At 42.3% G+C, this 18,934-nt stretch overlaps 1 protein-coding gene across 1 annotated transcript in view; it reads left to right on the top strand.

Moving 5' to 3' along the window:
• The window catches only part of LOC308635308 (splicing factor, proline- and glutamine-rich-like), a gene marked incomplete at its 5' end in the record, with an annotated part of 36,163 nt that extends 23,000 nt beyond the window's left edge, over positions 1-13,163 (top strand). The window contains 4 exon segments of the mRNA XM_081269660.1: positions 7,272-7,439; positions 7,441-9,115; positions 10,461-10,765; positions 12,318-13,163. Of these exon segments, the coding sequence (XP_081125786.1) occupies positions 7,272-7,439; positions 7,441-9,115; positions 10,461-10,765; positions 12,318-12,488 (2,319 nt within the window). The 3' untranslated portion in view covers positions 12,489-13,163.
• Positions 13,164-18,934: the final 5,771 nt, after the last annotated feature.

The following is an 18,934-nucleotide window of genomic DNA, read 5'->3' as shown; positions in this document are numbered from 1 at the left end:
GTATCTACCTTGCTCTGCTGCTTCCCTGGGCTGGGAAAAACAATGGCGTCAGAAAAAGAATTACCAAATTTCCTGCAAAACTCTATAAACCAGCTAGGCCTCTCTTTAAACTCCTTGGAATCATTCCTCTTATAAGAAAAAGGGTTGTTGGTTTCTTTCTTTTCTCCCCCCTTCTGTTTTTGTTCTGGCATTCTTCTGGGAGTATGGAACTGATTACTAAATAGGGTCAAACAGCTTGAGCTGGGCTTCCTGTGTGAATGAGAGCCGTGCTCATTTCCAGCCTTTCGTTTGATATGTTATCTGGGGCGGCTGTGCCCGCCCGTTGAAGTTTCAGATGGCTTCCTTCAATTTCCTGTACTGTGATAATGGTGGACGCGCCGTGCGCATGTGCATGTGTGGGCAGAGGGGAGGACGTTTCTATGTGCATTGACTTGGATTCTGGGAAGGATTTTTGAATGGAAAATGCACCAGTTAGCAAATTGAGGGTCCTTCAGTTGTCTACCACTAATTACCTGCATGATTTTTGATAAATTATTTAGTCTTTGGGTCCTTTTCTGCTTCCATTAAAAGGCTCCTTCCAGCTCTGAAACTTTATAACTCTGGCTGCTACTCAAAGGTTCACTTTCCAATTCTCCAGACTTTGCTATTCTTTTTTTCTTTGTTTCTTCTGATTTTACTTTCCATTCATTCTTTGTCTTCTTGCATTTTGCCTTGGTTCAGCATAAGTTCTAGAAATGCTCCTTTTCCATCAGCTCTTACTATTTAGCTCCCATTATCTCCACAAAAATATTACAAATGGTCGACTTTATCAGGAAAGAAGGTCTAGAATGTGCTTGCTTCCTGTTTTGTTTGTGGGGAGGCCGGTTCTTGGAGATTGGATTTCAATGGGATCCTCCCTAGGTCATTGAGATGGCCCAGAGATGCTGGGCCTGGCAGCCACTTCTCTAGCTCTGATCTATTTTTTAAAAATTCAATTAACTTTAAATATACAGAAGAATAGCATATTTAATTCATCTGCTGTTATGTCTGACTATGAACATTTAAAGTGGAACCAGGACATGAAACTTCTTTTGCAAACCCTTCAGCTGTCCCACACTGATCGTTTCCTTGAATCCTACACAAGTGGGTTTAGTGCCCTCTAGTGATGGGATGAGCTGACGTTTGGGGGTTGGAATCACACAAGGCTTGACAAAGAAAACCTGTCAGCTGTGAAGTACAAGCAGAGATTTAAACAAAATACTGGGAACATTTGCAGTAGATCACTTAGTATCCTGAAAGTTCAAATTTGTTATTAAACATGCAAATTTGTGTAAGTTACAGAATCCCTGGGACAATGCAAAATGAAGATTTATGGGTTCGTGCACTTTAGATATGAGTCATGTTTGGATTTTAACTTTTCAGTGAGATTTTTTGTTCTTAGTGTGGGATCTGAATGTTTTCTGATGATAATTCATGCTCCTGTGCAAAATATGGGAAAGTTACTTAGTTTTTAAATCAACCTCAATTTCTTTCTGTTCATCTGCAAAAGATAATTTCTAAGAATTCTCCCAACTCTTAAAAATTTTCAGTCATTCCCAAATGCTACAGTTCTGTGATTTACTCTAGCAATCAAACATACTTCAGCCCTGGTGCATGCCTGTAATCCCAGCAGCTCAGGAAGCTGAGGCAGGAGGATTGCAAGTTCAAGGCCAGCATCAGCGATTTAGGGAGGCCCTAAGCAATTTAGTGAGACCCTGTCTCAAAATAAAAATGTGCTGGGGATATGACTTGGTGGTTAAACGCCTGTGGGTTAATCCCTTGTACCAAAACCAAAAAACAGCAACAAAAAAAAAACTTCATCTATATGTTATATCTTCCCAGAGTTTAGAGTTAACAGCAAGTGTGGAAATGCCAGTTGTTGTCATGTATTGGGTCCTGCAATGTTGCTGATTTTGTTTTAGATAATTTACACACATTTAATTTTCTATTTAATATTTCTAAAATTCTGGTTTACAAAAATCTGCAAGATAAATATCATTCTGCTCATTATACAGATAAAGAATCCAGGGCTTACCACACACCTTGCCCTCCATGTTTGCAAACTTGTAAAGAAGATAAAAGAGAAAACAAACAAGACACAGACTGATGTCTTTAAATTTAGGAGAACAACTTTTACAGTAAAGAGCACGGTATAGTGTGTTACATTCTGACAACAGGAAATGGACAGTATTTAAGCTGTATTAGAGAAGCTTCCTCTCTCTCTCACACACACACCAAAAAAGCTGCTGACATAAGGCAAGTGTTAGAGAGTTTATCTGGAAAAAAAAAAAAAAAAAAAGTTTTCCCCTCAGGGAGCCAGAGAGAAGTGAACATTTTTAGAGCTCTATGGAGGTATCCTGGCCAGAGCTGCTTCTTTCATTCACCTCTTGCCTGTGGGTTCAGTAGTGAGGAGAAGTGCAGGGTTGCCCTCAAGGGTAACTGCCATTCCCAGATGCTAATGCAAGCCTGGCAGGTGGCAAGGGGCCATCAGCATCACTTTAGGTGCCTAGGCATGGCACAAGGGCATCACTTTGTTTTGGATGATTGATTTTTTGGGGGGTTTTCCTTTCAAAGCTGCAAAGCCTTCTCCAAAGTATGATAATGCATTTTATGTGGAAAACAAGTCTTCTGGGTCTAAAGTATGGGAAACACAGAACTGAATAAAGTTAAATGGATTTCTTTTTTCCCAGCATAAGACTTCCCCAAAATTTCCCCCTGCTAATGTGCACTTTATATTTATTTTATATGTTAACCTTATTTTAATATGTAAATTAAATACTGTACAAGTCTAGGTCAAATAATTCAAAGAACCTCAGTAGCTGGAAATAAGACAGAAAACATAACCCTTCTCCTAGTGCTTGGAATCCTGTGGCCTAACTGATTTTAACAGATTTTTGTGCGTGCAAATTTCCAAAAATGCCTGAGTAGCATCAGCTTATTTACGTGGCATAGCACATTGCACATTAATTCTGGTGAATATTTTAAAAATGCGCTGCAGCTGTCAAATAGCAGCTTGAATCGATTTTCTCTTTATAGAGTGGCAATGACCACAGTAGCTGCTGCCCCCTTGTGCTCTCTTGGAGGCGTGCTCCTGCCCTATTTAGCATGCCATCCTTTCTTTACTCACCTAGTTCTTAGGCCTTGGGCTTTGCTATAAATGTTTAGGGTTAGTGATCAACCCCTATTGACCTAACATCCAGATGGAATTTCCTATATCCTAGAAATCAGTTGTGAAATTTTAGGGTATGAATGTTGAAGAAGTCTATTAAGAATTCCTGTTGCCCATGTTTGTATAAATATGTCAAAATATACTGTCATGAGTATCTAAAAAGAACAAATTAAAAAAAAATTCCATCACCGATAATTTTTGGGAACTCCTAGTGCCTGACTCATTCAATCTTATTATTTTATTTTTAAAGAGAGAATGAGAGAGGAGAGAGAGAATTTTTAATATTTATTTTTAGTTCTCGGCAGACACAACATCTTTGTTGGTATGTGGTGCTGAGGATCGAACCCGGGCCGCACGCATGCCAGGCGAGCGCGCTACCGCTTGAGCCACATCCCCAGCCCTCAATCTTATTATTTTAGTACCAACGTCTTTACTATGTGCTGGGCACTGTACTAACTGGATTCATCTTCACAGCAGCCTTATAAAGACAGGTGCATATAACAGGTTTAATTTATAGATAAGGAATTGACAGTGGTTAAACAACCTTCATCTCTCCACAACCTCCAGATTTCTTAAAGTACCTCCCACTATTTCCCTCAGTGGGCTTTGATCCTTCAGGAGATCTGTGTCTCAGAACTTGAGCGGATCCTGACACAGCCCTGCTGATCCAGGGTACTTCTTCCCTCCATACTTTATCTATCTCTACTACCCTGGGGCCACTGCCCTAAACATGACACACTGGAACAAGTGTCAAATTCTATAAGAAGTTATATTAAGATATAAAAAGAAGCAAAAAGCAACTGTTATGTAAACTCTCACTTCAATGAAGAAAAGAAGGCTACAAGGAAAGACGGTGATGAAATTGTTTCAGTTCTTTTTTTGGTGGTGCTGGGGATTGAACCCAAGGCCTTATGCATGTGAGGCAAGCACTCTACCAACTGAGCTACACCCCCAGCCCTATGTTAGAGTTCTGGGATAACTTTTTTTTCCCCCGTTTTCTTAATTTTCTGAAATATGGTTATATTAGTGAGAGAGATTTACCTTTTTGATTAATTTCAAGATTCTTTCTCAAACCTGAGAGACATCTGACAACCCACATGGTCACTCTATAATATGAAGTAAGCTTTAGGAGTTACTACTCATCAATTGCTTAATAATTGCTTGATATACATAATAAAAATACAATCCCTTGTGGGTGGAGGACAGGGAAGAATGAAGGAATTTGGTTTGTTTTGGGGGGTGGGCTGTGGGGATGGGAAGGGCAGTAGAATGAGACAGACATTATTACCCTATATACAGGTATGATTACACTACTGGAGTGACTCTGCACAATGTACAGCCAGAGGAAGGAGAAGTTGTGCTCCATTTGTGTTCAACATATCAAAATGTATGCTACTGTCATGTATAACTAGTTAGAACAAATTTTAAAAAAGAAAAAAATATATAAAATATGTAAAATCTTGAATCCCCATAAAAACTCACCAAAGCAACTATTATGTCCTTTTTAGAGACTGAGGAAGCCAAGGCTTAGAGAGAGCTCGTGATCTTTCCAAGACCACACTGTGGAATTAAGATTTACAATTGCCTAGTTCATGGGACTTCAAATTGCCCTCTCAGAAAAATCCACATTGCCTGCATTTCTGTGGGCTGTATTCACTCACATCCTCTCAATTTATCAGTTGACTGCCATCATTCAATCATCATCCAACTGGTAGAAACAATTATTATTTCTATTTTCAGGGTACCCAGAAATTTTGTTACTGTATCAAGTTCACATGAAGAGTGTCAAACATTGCCAGAATCTACAGCCTCTGACTGTGCTCCTGGGCCCAGCTTCTAACTCTGACTCATTATTAGCAGGTGTGCTCGCCTGGCACCAGGGTGGCCCCACTGAGTTCCTGGATTCATGCTCTTGCTGAGTCCTCTGTGGTGGTACATCAGGGTTGTTCTATGTTACCAGAGGAACACAGCAGAGGTGGTGAACTGTCACAGTTGAGACTAAGTCACAAAAGGCATCATGTCTCCATGGTTACTTGCTCACTGAACTTGAATCACTGTGGGGGAAACCAATGGTATATTGTGAGAAGAAATATGTAAGCAATTCATGCAGAGGTCTACAGTGCTAAGGAACTGAGACCACCAGCTGCCAGCTAAGCTAAGAGATCTTAGAAGCAGTTCCTTCAGCCCAAACAGGCCTGCAGATGCCCGTTGTGCCAATGACATTTTGAAGGCAAACAACCTCTTGGGAGACACTGAGTCAGACCCATCCCACTAAGTAACTTTTAGATTCCTAATCTTTAGACTGTGAAGATAAGTATTTGGGTTTTTTAAAGTCACTACGTTTTAAGGGTAATTTGTCATGTAGCAATAAATGTCACTGCTAAAAAACTGTTATATTTTCAAATTTGGGTTGAAAAGATAATTTTGTAAATTCAAGCAGATTTTTTTTTCATCCTACGATGTTAGCTTGTATCTAGAATGTACATTCCCCAAGGCCTCATGTGTTGAAGACTTGGTAGCCAGCTGGTGCTAGTATTGGGAGGTGGTGGAACATTTAGGGGGTGGGGTCTAGATGAAAGAGGGGGTCACTTGGGCAGGACTTTGAAGGGTATATTTTGTCCCTGGACCCTTGTTCTTTCACTACTTCCTGGCTGCCTTGAAGTGAGCAACTTTGCTCCACCATACCTTCTACCATGATGCACTGCCTCACTTCAGGCTCAAATAACAAAGCCAAGCGGCCAGAGACAGAAACCTCAGAAACTGTGAGCCAAAATAAACCTTTCCTCTTTTAAGTCGTTTATGTCAGGTGTTTTGTCAATGTGATGGGAAGCTGCCACAACTTGCTTTTATTCTTACTCCTGTTCTTCCACCATAAGCCCATAAATTCATTTTCTTTATTATCTAATTTCTTAGTTTAGACACTTATCTACTCAATAACTGTACATATTATAGAGAACTTAGCTATAAACACAACATTAAAAAATTTTATTAAATAGCCAGGCCCAGAGGTACACAGCTAATAATCTCAACTTCTTAGGAGGGTAAGGCAGTGGGATTGCAAATTAGAGGCCATCCTGGACAACATAGCCAGATCCTGCCTCAAAATAAAAAACTTTAAAAATAAAGAGCTTCGCTGGGTGCCAGGGCACACGCCTGTAATCCCAGCAGCTTGGGAGGCTGAGACAGGGGGATTGTGAGTTCAAAGCCAGCCTCAGCAATACCGAGGCACTAAGCAACTTGTGAGACTCTGTCTCTAAGTAAAATACAAAATAGGGCTGGGGATGTGGCTCAGTGGTCGGGTGCCCCTGATTTCAATCCCTAGTAACCCCCCCCCCCCCCACACACACACACAAAAGCATAGGGATGTCGTTCAGTGGTAGAGCACTTTCCTAGCAATGCACAAGGTCCCGAGTTCAACCCAGGACCCTTAGTGGAAACAAACAATGCATAGACCATTAGACCATATTGTTCCTCCAGTAGAACTTGTTTCACCTTATTCCTTAGCCCAAACGTCACATGCCTTACATCACTAAAAAGCCTCTAGTGTGCACGAAGAATTTCATCTTACTAGGAAACAGGTCGGGACCATAAACAACGTCCCGAATGTGTTATTCACCGCCTGGTCTTCAACTGGGGTAAACCCTCAGGAGCTTAAATCACATTTGGCAGAGGGATGTTACCCTTTAGAAGTCAATGGCGTGCACTTGCATCTATCAACACCTACTCTCGGTTCATTTCTGCTATGGCACAAATTGGAAAAAGTGTGATCCATGTGATTAGTCACTGCCTGGCCGCTTTGGAGTCAGAGGGAAACCCCAGGACTTCAAAACCGAGGCCTGTGTCATCCGCCATTTTTTTTGGTGATGGTGGTGGGGGGGCTTACGGAGGATTGAACTCAGGGGCATCCGACCACTGAGCCACATCCCCAGCCTTATTTTGTATTTTATTTAGAGACAGGGTCTCACAAGTTGCTCAGCGTCTTGCTAAACTGCTGAGGCTGGCTTTGAACTCGCGATCCTCCTGTCTCAGTCTCCCGAGCCGCCATCTTGTGCGCAGCCAGGTAGCCTTCACAAGCCGCCCGTAGCGTCTTCCTCGCTTCTGCCTGGACCACCCCTTGGCCACAGACGTGTCTCGTGATTGGTTCCGGAGTCGCGACGGTGCCGGTGGCGGTATCCACGATTTCCGCTTTCCGCTAGCCGGCATGGGCTTCCATCAGAACCGCGGCCCCAGGAGCCTGAGCCCGAGCTCGGCCGGGCCACTCCGCCTGCCCTAAGCCCTTGGTCCTGCCGCCGCCCTCGCACCACCAGCAGCCGCCACAGCGGCCTCAGCCGCCGCCGCCGCCGCCCTCGCACCAGCAGCCGCCGCCGCCGCCGCCGCTGCAGGATTCGTCCAAGCCGGTGGTCCCTCAGAGGCCCGGCCCCGCTACCATGGTAGGCACTGCGCCGCCGGCTTCCGGCTCGGACCCGTCCGCCATTCCGCGCGCGACCCCGCCGCCCCCAGTCACCTCGGCCCCGCCAGGGGCGCCTCGGTCCGCGCAGCCGACTAGCGACGTCCCCACCACTCCCGGGCCGCCTCCACCTGCGCACAGCCTGGACCCAGGGCCTAAGCAAGGCCCAGGCTCCAAAGGCCCCGTAGGCGGCAAGCAGCCTGGAGAGCTGAAGCCTGGCGTCCGCTGGGACCTGAACGCTCCTGGTGGCCACTCCCAGCCACTGCAGGAAGGAGGCGGGGAGCCTAACCACCAGGAGCCCCGCCAGGGTCCCTCGCCCGGCGGCCACGGCGAGGAGAAGATGACTCTCCTGAGGATGCCTGGAGAGAAAACTTACACACAGCGTTGTCAGTTGTTTGTTGGGAAACTACCTTATGGTGTCACAGAGGATGAATTAAAAAGACTATTTGCAAAATACGGAGAACCAAGAAACATCTTTGTCCATCAATACAAAGGATTTGGACTCATTAGACTTGAAACTAAAGCCTTGGCTCAACTTGCCAAAGCTGAACTTGATGGTACGTGCGTGAGAGGCAGTAAGATTCAGATTCGCTTCGCCAGACGTTATAATGCCTTCTCTGTTCGTAATCTTTCACCTTATGTTACCAATGAACTGTTGGAAGAAGCTTTTAGCCAGTTTGGTCCTGTGGAAAGAGCTATTGTAATTGTGGATGGTCGTGGAAGATCTACAGGGAAAGGCATTGTTGAATTTGGAACTCTCAAAGCCAAAATGAAAGCATACCAACGGTGCTCTCAAGGTGTTTTCCTGCTGACGACGACTCCTCGTCCAGTTATTGTGGAACCTCTTGAACAATTCAATGATGAAGATGGTTATCCTGAAAAATTGGCTGAGAGGAATTCAAAGTATCAAATGGCGAGAAAAAAGCCACCTCGTTTTGCTGAGTATGGCACATTTGAGTATGAACATGCTCAGAGGTGGAAGTTCTTGTATGCAATGGAAAAAGAGCAAAGGGAACAAGTTGAAAAAAACATAAACGATGCAAAAAGACAGTTGGAAAGAGAAATAGAAGATGCCTACCAGGCAAATCTTTTGCACCAAGGTCTGATGACACAGCCGCGAGAAATAAGAGGTGGGGAAGAACTTCACGATCAAATGCAATGGAGACAAGAGGAGGAACAGCATAGAAGAGAGGAAGAGATGATCTACCAGTGTGAAATGGAAGAAATGAGACACCAAGGAGAAGAAAGTTATAGCCAGATGGACTACGAGGATCCAAGTGAAAGAGACTCGAGAACAGGTCGGGGAGGAGCCACGAACATGGAAGCTCACTATGGTTCAGGAGGCCAGAAATGTTCACCTGTAGGTGGTGGCAGTGGAGGCAGCGGCATAGGTTATGAAGCTAATCCTGGAGTTCCACCAGCAACCATGAGTGATTCCAGGATGGGAAGCTACAGGTGTACTGAGCCCTTTGGGCAGGCAGGTGAGGGGCCTGAGCGTGGACAGGGTCCTAGAGGAAGGGGCCCTGGGACTCCAGCAGAATATGGTAGAGGGAGAGAAGAGTATGAAGGCCCAAACCAAAAAACGCCGATTTTAGATGTGATATCTAGGCTTACATTCCAGTTTGGTTTTGTCTTTTCTTGTTTAGATACGACTTTTAAATTCTTGCATTTTAGTAAGAAAGCTCCCTTTTTATGGATGTTAACAGTTTATTGACTTAATATTTGTACATGGTCTGTTTGGCAGGTAAAATTATGTAATGCAGTGTTTGAAATAGGAGAAAAAAGTTTTTTTACTTCCTTTTTCTTTTCTCTCTTTTATTTTTTACTATGTGATGTCCCTCAAGTTAATGGCAGTGTGCCTTGTGCCACCGAATTTCCAAAGTATACCAATTTTTTTTTTTCTGTGCTTCAAATAAATAGAAAAATAGTTTGCCATTCATGCTTCTGTGCACGTTAGGGTAAGTATTCCATTTTGGAAGCATGAGAGTATTGAGGCCTTTGAATGTCAGGCATATGCCATTTCTGGGAAATGTAAATGAGGGCTAAATATTGCTTTCTACAGGTAACTGCCCCCTTGCTTTAAAAAGAAGAAATTCAGATTGAAGTAGTTCACAGTTTGCTTGGCATTATAGGAAGCAAGCTTGTGCTAAGTATTTTTAAATGGTTATGTAAGCAAAGCTGAACTGTAAATCTACATTTAGGAATATATATTAAATTATGGAATGGGTGTGAAAGTTGGTCAGGGAGAAGAAGGTGGGTTTGGTTAATGGATCTGTTATGGCCCTATGGTCTACCCTTTCCTTGAAAGTTTTTGAGAAAAGTAGAAAGATCATTTTGTTGCATTTCCCCTATTCTTGCTTTTAAAAGAACAACAAATCCCAAGCCCTACAGATGGCTTGTTTTGAACTTTTACATTTGAATTAAAGATTGTTAAACATTGGGAACGGGGAGAATTTAAAACAGATAATGGTCTGGCTTAAGCCAGTTCTTTCAACATTTCTGTGCTTCCTATCAGGAATGCTATATAATACCAAGGACAAGCAATAGTAGAATTTGCCTATAGAACACTAAAGATTCAACTTCAAAAACAAAAAGGGTGAGATAGTTACTACCCATCCCCATAGAACCAATTACATCATGCTCTTTTTACCTTAAATTTTTAAAATTGTAATGAGCAGGGCTGCACCACATGCGGCCAAGAGGCATCCAATCTCTGGCCCTGTTTGTTTAGCAGGAACAGTATGGTGGAAGGCTTGCAATCAGGGAAATGGAATGTGCTGGATCCAGTAATAAGGTGGGTAAGAGATAATGTTTGTGTCTTTCCAGAAGGTGCTGAGACAGTGACTGGGGGACCTGAGAAAGCGGTGTGTCATGATGGATCCGTTAGTGGGACTCAAACCCCAGTTGTAACGATTGCAGGGCACTCCACAAGTGGTGGTGCTGCACAAATCACTACCTGCCCTGTCCACAAGAGAAAAAGATACAGGAAAAGGAAGCGAATTCCATGTCTCCCAACTTGGACTCAGATGGAGGGGCTGATAAGGGAATCTCGGAATACGATTGTGAGTCAAGGAAACTCTGTGACGCCAGCTACCATGTTTATGACAATGCTGGCTATTGTAAGTTGCCAGGTACGTATGGTGGCAGGAGAGACTTACTAGACATATTTTCTAGACCCTCCTGTTACTAATCCTACCTCCTTGGTAGGAGGGTCTATTCCAGTGTTCACAAATCACTCTGCCGTGGTGAGTGGTCAATCTGACTGCCATCTTACTCCCTCTCATTATTTTAATTATACTTATTTTGGGTACAGTGCTGAGGCCCCTATTTACCTGTCTATTTGCCAGAAAACTGGGTGCTTACAAGTGTCCAAGAAAAATAAGACATCTTTGTTGCCAATGTTTCTGGTCCTTTGGAAAATATATACAAACCATCATTAAAGTAGCGTTTTCTAAATCCAGTTGTGAGAACCTTGCCAAACACCCTCCAATTCCTTATTGCCTTAATTCCACCACCTTAGAACTAGGGTTTTTCCCCCAATGGCTTGATTGTGCTAACCTAGTCCCTGTGAGACATAATATTTCCCAGTCTGAGTCATATGTCCTGGACTGGTCTCTTAGGCTTGATCCAGCGCATCCTCATCATGAGTTCATGCCTCCTGGAGGGCTTGTTAGTAATATTTAGACCACAAGTTCAGGACGCACACAGAGAGACTTATGTCATCTTTTGGCTGCTTTGGATTTTTGTCAGCATCTCTAGTCAATCATTAACAGATCTAGCCAGTGGTTGTACCATTAGCCCATGATATGGTTTTCATGTGTGTACAGTCTATGTATTATTAACAGGAAACATTCTGTGCAGTGTACTAATTATAATCTCACTATTTGTGTAACTAGGCATAACAAAGATCAAGATATTCTGGTTTTATACCAGCCTTCCTTTCTTATGCTTCCCACTGACATTGCTGGTGACTGGTATCCAGATGCAGGGCTGCAAGTTCTTCAAGAATTTCATAATGGGGATATAGCTCAGTCGGTAGAGTGCTTGCCTTGCATGCACAAGGCCTGGGGTTCAATCCCCAGCACCACCACAAACAAACAAACAAACAAAAACTTCTTAATTGGTTAACTCAGTCATGTTGTGCAGCAGGACTTATAATCTTTGGTATCATTATCCCAATTACTATAATTACTTCTGCAATCACTGCCTCTGTCACCTGGTGGGGGCATCCAAATTGCCCGTTTTGTCAACAATTGAGCTCTCCAAGGTCAGGAGGCAATTGATAATAAACTTGAAGCTAAGTTGAATGCCTTAGAGGCTACTGTAGTGGGCGTGGGTGATCAGATACAAAGTCTTAATGTAGGCAACAATTAAGATGCCAGGTCACTTATCAGTTTATTTGTGTTACACCTTTTTCCATTTCCCAGTGGGATTGGGAAAAGTTAAAGATGCATCTGTTTGAAATTTGGAATCATGACAGTGTTAGTTTAGATCTTTTGCAGCTGCACCACTACATTCAAGTGATACACGAAAGCTAGATTCCCATGTTATCTCCTACTAGTTTTGCAGAAAAGCTGTTGGATGACTTAAATGGTTTCAATCCTTGGAATATGCTAGAACATACTACATAGTATTTCATAGGACTTGTTTTCTTGCTCTTAATTCTGTGTTATTTTCTCACAGTCAGCTGCAAAGTCGTTGGATCCCAGTTCCAATTCAGAAGATATACATCAGTTTTGGTTGAAAAATAAAGACGAGGAAGATGAGGAGAGTGAATATGCCCCAGATGAACCTGCTGTGTTGGCAAAAGCCAAGCCTGGGGAACATTCCTTGCCGGAAGATGAGAATATGTGAACAGCCTTGACACTCAGCTCTGATGCCAACAGTTAGCAGATGTTCCAGTATAATGGGTTTTCTGGGTACAGCAGGATAGCTGTACCCAGAGATGTTCTGAATACTGTAACTTTTTAGTGCACAAAGAAGCCTGTTGATAACTCACAGGCCTTGAACAATTTGCAGAGCTTCTGTAGTTAAACTTCCTGAACTTGAAACTCTATGTAATACACATGTGGAGCTAGTTCTGGCCCACTGTTCCTCCATCAGAGGACAGTGTCCCACCTGGCCCCAGCTTTACTTAAAAATGTCTCTGCGTTTTTATTAATCTCCTGTCACCCCTCCTCGTGATCTTTTTTTGTTGCTGCACAGATCGTGGCACACAGACATATCTTTTGGCGGCTTTTATCTGGTCTACACTAGTCCTGGAATTTCTGGGTCATAGCACACTATTGCAGATTGATTTAACCATGGCTCTTTGTCCCTTTCTAGGTCCTTTGCCATGTGACTTTGTAGTGTCTGCCACTACAGGAGATGCATGTTTTTCCATCTTGTTCCACATTTGCAACAACTTTGTGGTTATAATGCTTTTTAATTTGAGACATTCTTGGGTATTTTATTATCTAATTTTTACCCATGTTTTCTGTTTGAAAACTCTTAAGCCATTATGGAATGAAAGACCATATGAACACCGAAGGGATGGAAACAGACTCAAACTAATCTATCCAAACTGGTATTATGTATACACCATACTTATAAATCAATAATTTATACTGACATGGAGCAACCCAGTACAAATAATAAATCTCTAAATATATAACAGAATGTACAAAATAGTCCTTAACCTTTAGTTCATGTTTTACATTCCATTCTCAAAACTGTAGAGCCATCTGCAGAGATAAATGTTTTTCTAGGGCATCAATGCAGTTGTCCTGGTGTGGAGTAGGATGTGGAGAAAGGGTGAGTGAGGGCAGGAGGTGCTTGAGCACAGGACTGTTCCTCTCCTGATGTTGGAAATGTCTTTCCTTGGGCCCTGGAGCTCTCTGGCCCCTAGGTCTCTTTGCTGTTCTTCCTCTCTTGCCTCCAGTTCCAGTTTTCATTCATTGAATTTTGTTGTTCTGATGTTGTGGGTGTGAGTCTATGCTGTGCATTTAGGGTTGGGGTAGCAGAGTTGTTGGGGCAATGTTGAGCCTGGAAAGAGGAAGAAAGAATGTGAAAAGAAGCCACTCGTGGTTTGATCTTAGGGTGGAGCAGCTACAAAGCAATTTGACTTTTCTTCCTGTCAACACTTTGTGATGTAGGATATAAAGATATTTCTTTATTCATTCAGACTTGCTTTCGAGGACTGCCTTATAAATACTTTTATTTTGGTTTAGGCAAGGCCTCTAAAACTGTGGGCACAATGTGTGTGTGTGTGTGTGTGTGTGTGTGTGTGTGTGTGTATGTATGTGTACCCAGAATGGGTCAATAGCACAGAATGGGGAGAAATCTGGTGTACACATAAATAATTGCAATATTTTGTGCTGAAAGTGTTAGCTGCCCCCTATCAAATATGCCCATTAATAAGGCTGTATATTTAGGGAGAACATCATTTCTCAGTATTGCCTCAAAAGAAGAAATTAGGATATTTCTATGACCAGAGCTGGGTGATTTTCAGGAGAGTTTTGCAAGAAGAAATTGGGATTGGGCAGAATTTGCTTTAATAGCTTTGGCTGCACAGGCACAGTGAAATACGGGTCTTGAAGCCAGTGATGATGCATAAACCATGAGTGTAGAGATTACTCTGTTTTGTTTAGTTGGTTTTCCTCTAGGACCATATATTACTTGGAGCAAGCAGCAAGGCTATTTTTGTTTGATTGTAATATTATTTAACCTAGCCTATGTTTAGGTTAAATTGTTTTGGTTTTAGTTGCTGGGTTCTATAAAAGTGGGATTATAAAGAAGGGAGGAATTAATTCTTTAAAGGGGAAGGTCATAAGGGAATTCTCAGAATTTGGGGCTGGGGATATACCTCAGTTGGTAGGGTGTTTTCCTCCAATGCACAAGGCCCTGGGTTCAATCCCCAGCACCACAAAAACAAAAAAAAAAAAAAACATGGGGTCACTTGTGTCAACAAACAAATAGTAAATAAGTAAATTCAAGAGGTTATGAAGGAAGGGTTGTCATGCACAATGGCCTGATAACAACTATCCATAAAGACTGTATTACAGCCTTGCATAAAAGCCACTGTGTGTACACACACACACACACACACACACACACACACAGCTTCTGTAAGCACAACTACCTAGTAACTATCTGTCTAACCTTGGATAGGCACCACCTTTGCTTTTCATCCTAGTGGCCAAAGAGCATTATTTCAAAATATCTTATGTATCCCTCCTCATTTTACTTTTTAAAAAATATTTTCTTAGTTATAGTTGGACACAATACTTTTATTTATTTGTCTTTATGTGTTGCTGAGGATTGAACCCAGGGCCTTGCACATGCTAGGCGAGTACTGCTGAGCCACTACCCCAGCCCCCTCATTTCGCTTTTAAGAACTTCTTGCACAATATCTTTAAATGTCTTATGGCCTACAATGGCATGTGTATTTCCTTTGCATTGCCATTCTGTTCCCAAATAAAGGTAATGTACTCCTTAGAGAATCTCTGTGATTCAGTTTAACAGGAGTGAAGAGAGTGATATTGGGAAAGGCCTAACAGAACAGAGTTATCTGAGCCAGGGATTAAAGCACAAATCCAAAGATGCAAGCCAGGAAATAATCAAGTGTTTCTAACACTTTAATGTTGGGGCAGACTTCCTGGGGATCTGTGGTTCTTAGTTCCCAAGTAAGGTTGATACTAGTGGTCTATGGACCACACTTTGAATAGTGGGTCCTAGACCAAATAGAATGTTTTCAAAACCTTGGCATGAATTGATGGTGTGTCTTCAGGGGATACTGGCATGTTTGTGTAGCTGGATTGTCAAGTGTGTGATGAGAGGGTGTGTGTGGTAAGGCATGAGGAGAAAAGAGCAGTCCCACTGCAGAAGGCTTGAGTGCCCAAAGAGGAGTTTGGACTTGGCTCTGTAAGTTAAGAGTTCCTGGCGTGACAGCAAATTAGAATCCACTAGGACACAGAAGATCTGACTTGGTGGATTCCAAGTGGATCTTGCTTATTGGTGTGTATTAAAGCTCTGAGAATATTCCTTTTCTTGGGTCACACTTCTTTTTGTATGTGATTGACACATATAACTCTACATACTTTGGGATAGCGTGGAGTTTGGGGTTCTTTGTCTCATGAATTTGAAGAATGAAATCCGTAAACACAAGGTTGAGAGCAAAGTAACAGGCTTTATTAGAGTAAATAAAAGAAAGCAGAGCTCCCAGAGGGGAGGGGTCCCAAGAGAGGGATAGCGTGAGTGGCTATTGTCTAGGGTTTATATTGATCTACAAGGTTAAGAGAGCAGCTGCCTACCCAATCCTGGGTAAGGTGCCCACTCAGTGTCCTCGGAGCTCTTCACATTCTTTTTGGTCTAGTCCAGTTTTCGAGCCCCATTTTTGGTGGGGATCTGTGTACCAGGAGAAGGTGTCTCACGCTCAGTTGCCTCTCCATCGACCTGACCTTGATGAGGCTTGGCTTGTGTCTGTAATTTCTCAGTCCAGCTATACAAACCTGACCTTAAAGGAATCCAGGTTTCCTGCCTGTCTATTTTAACCCTTCCTCTTCTCTTGCCTCAGTGAGATACATACATTGGGTAATAATCAAATCTGTCACTTGGCCAGTTCTTGTCCTATTTGCCTCTTAAAATGAAATATCTGTATAGCGTATTACATTGAACCACGTGCCAGGGGACCTAGGCAGCTGTTTCCTTTCCTGAGGTTTTGAATCTCCAGTGTAGGATCTATCTCAGGTGATTGGTCCACAACTGTGATCACTAATCTGAATTAGAAATTTTGATCACTAATCTGTACAGAAATTGTACAGATGAGAAAACTGAGGCTCAGGAGGGTTCAAGCAACTTGGTTAAGCCATGATGAAAAGAATCCAGAATGTTTGGAAGCAGAAGTATTTGAAATTTCAGATTTTTTTCAGATTTTGAAATATTTGAATACACATGAGATATCTTGGAATGGGGCCCAAGTTTAATCATGAAAGTCATTTATATTTTGTATACATTTTATATATATTGCCTGAAGGTAATTTTACATAATAGTCCAAATAATTTTATGCATGAAACAAAGCTTCATGGTATGGGATTTTCGTCTTGGGGTTTCATGTCAGTACTCAACTAGTTACCTCCCTCCTGCTGCATGTTCACCATACTTTAGTTTCTCAGTTGTACCAGGGATTTTTCTCTGCAGATCAGACAGTCTGGAGGAATCACTCTCAGTTGTCAGGGAAAGACACCTTTAAAATCTGAAAACTAAGACCACACTTGACTGGGTTGACCTGGTGTTATGGTCTGGATCTGGAATGTCACCCAAAACTCATATATTGAAGACTTGATCCCCACTGCAGCCATATCCAGGGGGTGGGGCTTTGGGAGAAGTGATTGGCTCTCGAGCTGTATAACCTTATCAGTGGATTAATCCATTTGATGCATTAATAATTTGAAAGAACTACTGGGAGTAGGTGGAAACTGTAGGTAGGTGGAACATGGATGGAGGAAATAGGACACTGGGGATGTGCCCCTGGGGACTATATCCTGTCCTGAGCACCCCCTTCACACACACACTGCTTCTCAGCTGCCATGAAATGAGTAGCTTTCTTCCTCCACACCTTCCTGCCATTATGTTCTGCCTCTCTCCATGCTCAAAGAAATAGAGCCAGTTGTCCATGGACTGAAACCTTGGACCAAAATAAACCTTTAAGTTGTGTCAATTGTTATGGTCACAGTGACAAAATACTAACACCTGGAAAAGGGATGAGCAGGGCCATCAGGAAGAGATGACGAAAGGCTGAAGAGACACCACCAAGCTCCTCCACCCCACCATCCCAGCCCAGTTGGCCTGAGAACATCATCATAGCCCAGAGCCAACTTCCACCCATCAGGTACTTAATGTGAGTGATCATCATAGTTCAGGCACTGTTCAGGTGGGGATGGAGCAGTGAATAAGAAAAACCCCAAATCTCTGTCCCCAGGAAGCCCTTTATCTTGAGGCGGGGAGCATATAATATTTATGAATAAAATATGTAGTGCTTAGAGAAGAAACAGAAAAGGGAAGCTTGGAGGGGAATAGGTGGTGTGTTGGGGGCAGTGAGGAGGGATGTAACATACATTTTTTTTTTAGCTTGTCAATTTATTAGTTTATTTATTTTAAGAGAGTATTTAATGTTTAAGGTAAAACTGTCCATCAAACAAACTGTTCCTGATTACAAAGCTATGTCATTTTATTTTTTAAAACTAATAGGTCCTGTTTTCTTTTACAATATTTTGATCTGTTCCAGTTATCTCAAGGAGCTTAGTAATGTGTAAAACTAAATTAACTTTAAGTCATTCTAAAATAATAGCCACACTGTATGGCAACTTTTTTTTATATTATTTTATTGTTGGTTGTTCAAAACATTACATAGTTCTTAATATACCATATTTCACAGATTGATTCAAGTGGGTTATGAACTCCCATTTTTACCCCGTATACAGATTGCTGTGTCACATCAGTTACATTTCCATTGATTTACAAATTGCCTTTCTAGTGACTGATGTATTCTGCTGTCTATCCCATTCTCCTCAGGGTTATACACAATTACATATAAGAGGAAAGGAGGAGTAGGATAAAAATTATATAAGTGGAAGAAACGATTTATAGTAGAGGGGGTGGAGAGAGAGAAGGGGAGGGGAGGGGAGGGGGGATAGTATCATACATTTTTAGAAGGGTTTGTCAGGGGAGACCACTTGAGAATAAGATATTCCAAGCCAATGCTGGAAGGAAGGGAACATTTCTTATATTTCAGGGTAAATCATTCACAGTAGAGAAAAACAGAATATTAAGTCCCCAAGGTCTACAATGTTTGAGGAATAGAAGGAGACAGAAGTCTAGAGTTGAGAAAATGAGAGAAATAGATTAAGAGATGAGATTAGAGTCATGGGGCCAGTGCTGTGGGTCCTGGAAGGCCGTGGCCAGCTTTCTTCTTCTGACTTCAGGTCATGCTGTCCAGCATCCTGAGCTGATGGCCGCCATCTGACCCTTCCTAGGTGGACAGCCCCTTTCACAGACCAGGACACATATAAGGCACAGGGAGGGATTATGGGAGAGTAGACATTTGGCTGGATGTTGGGTCTAGGGGGCAGAGTCCTGAAGACCTCTCAATGAGGCTGGTCCCACCGATTCAGTCATTTCCCCCTCTGCTAAACTCTGCATGTAGTATTTTTAAATTGTTAAAACCCTCCACATTTTAATAGTTGATAGCTTTTATTATTTTAATGTCATAATAGCAGCTAATGCTCATGTTGTCATTTATCACTTCTGAACATATTAATAT

The sequence above is a fragment of the Spermophilus citellus genome (genome assembly GCF_964194105.1).
Source record: "Spermophilus citellus genome assembly, chromosome: 16".
NCBI lineage: Eukaryota > Metazoa > Chordata > Mammalia > Rodentia > Sciuridae > Spermophilus > Spermophilus citellus.
Note: the sequence above shows the minus strand (reverse complement) of the source record. Positions and strands in the feature narration are given on the sequence as shown.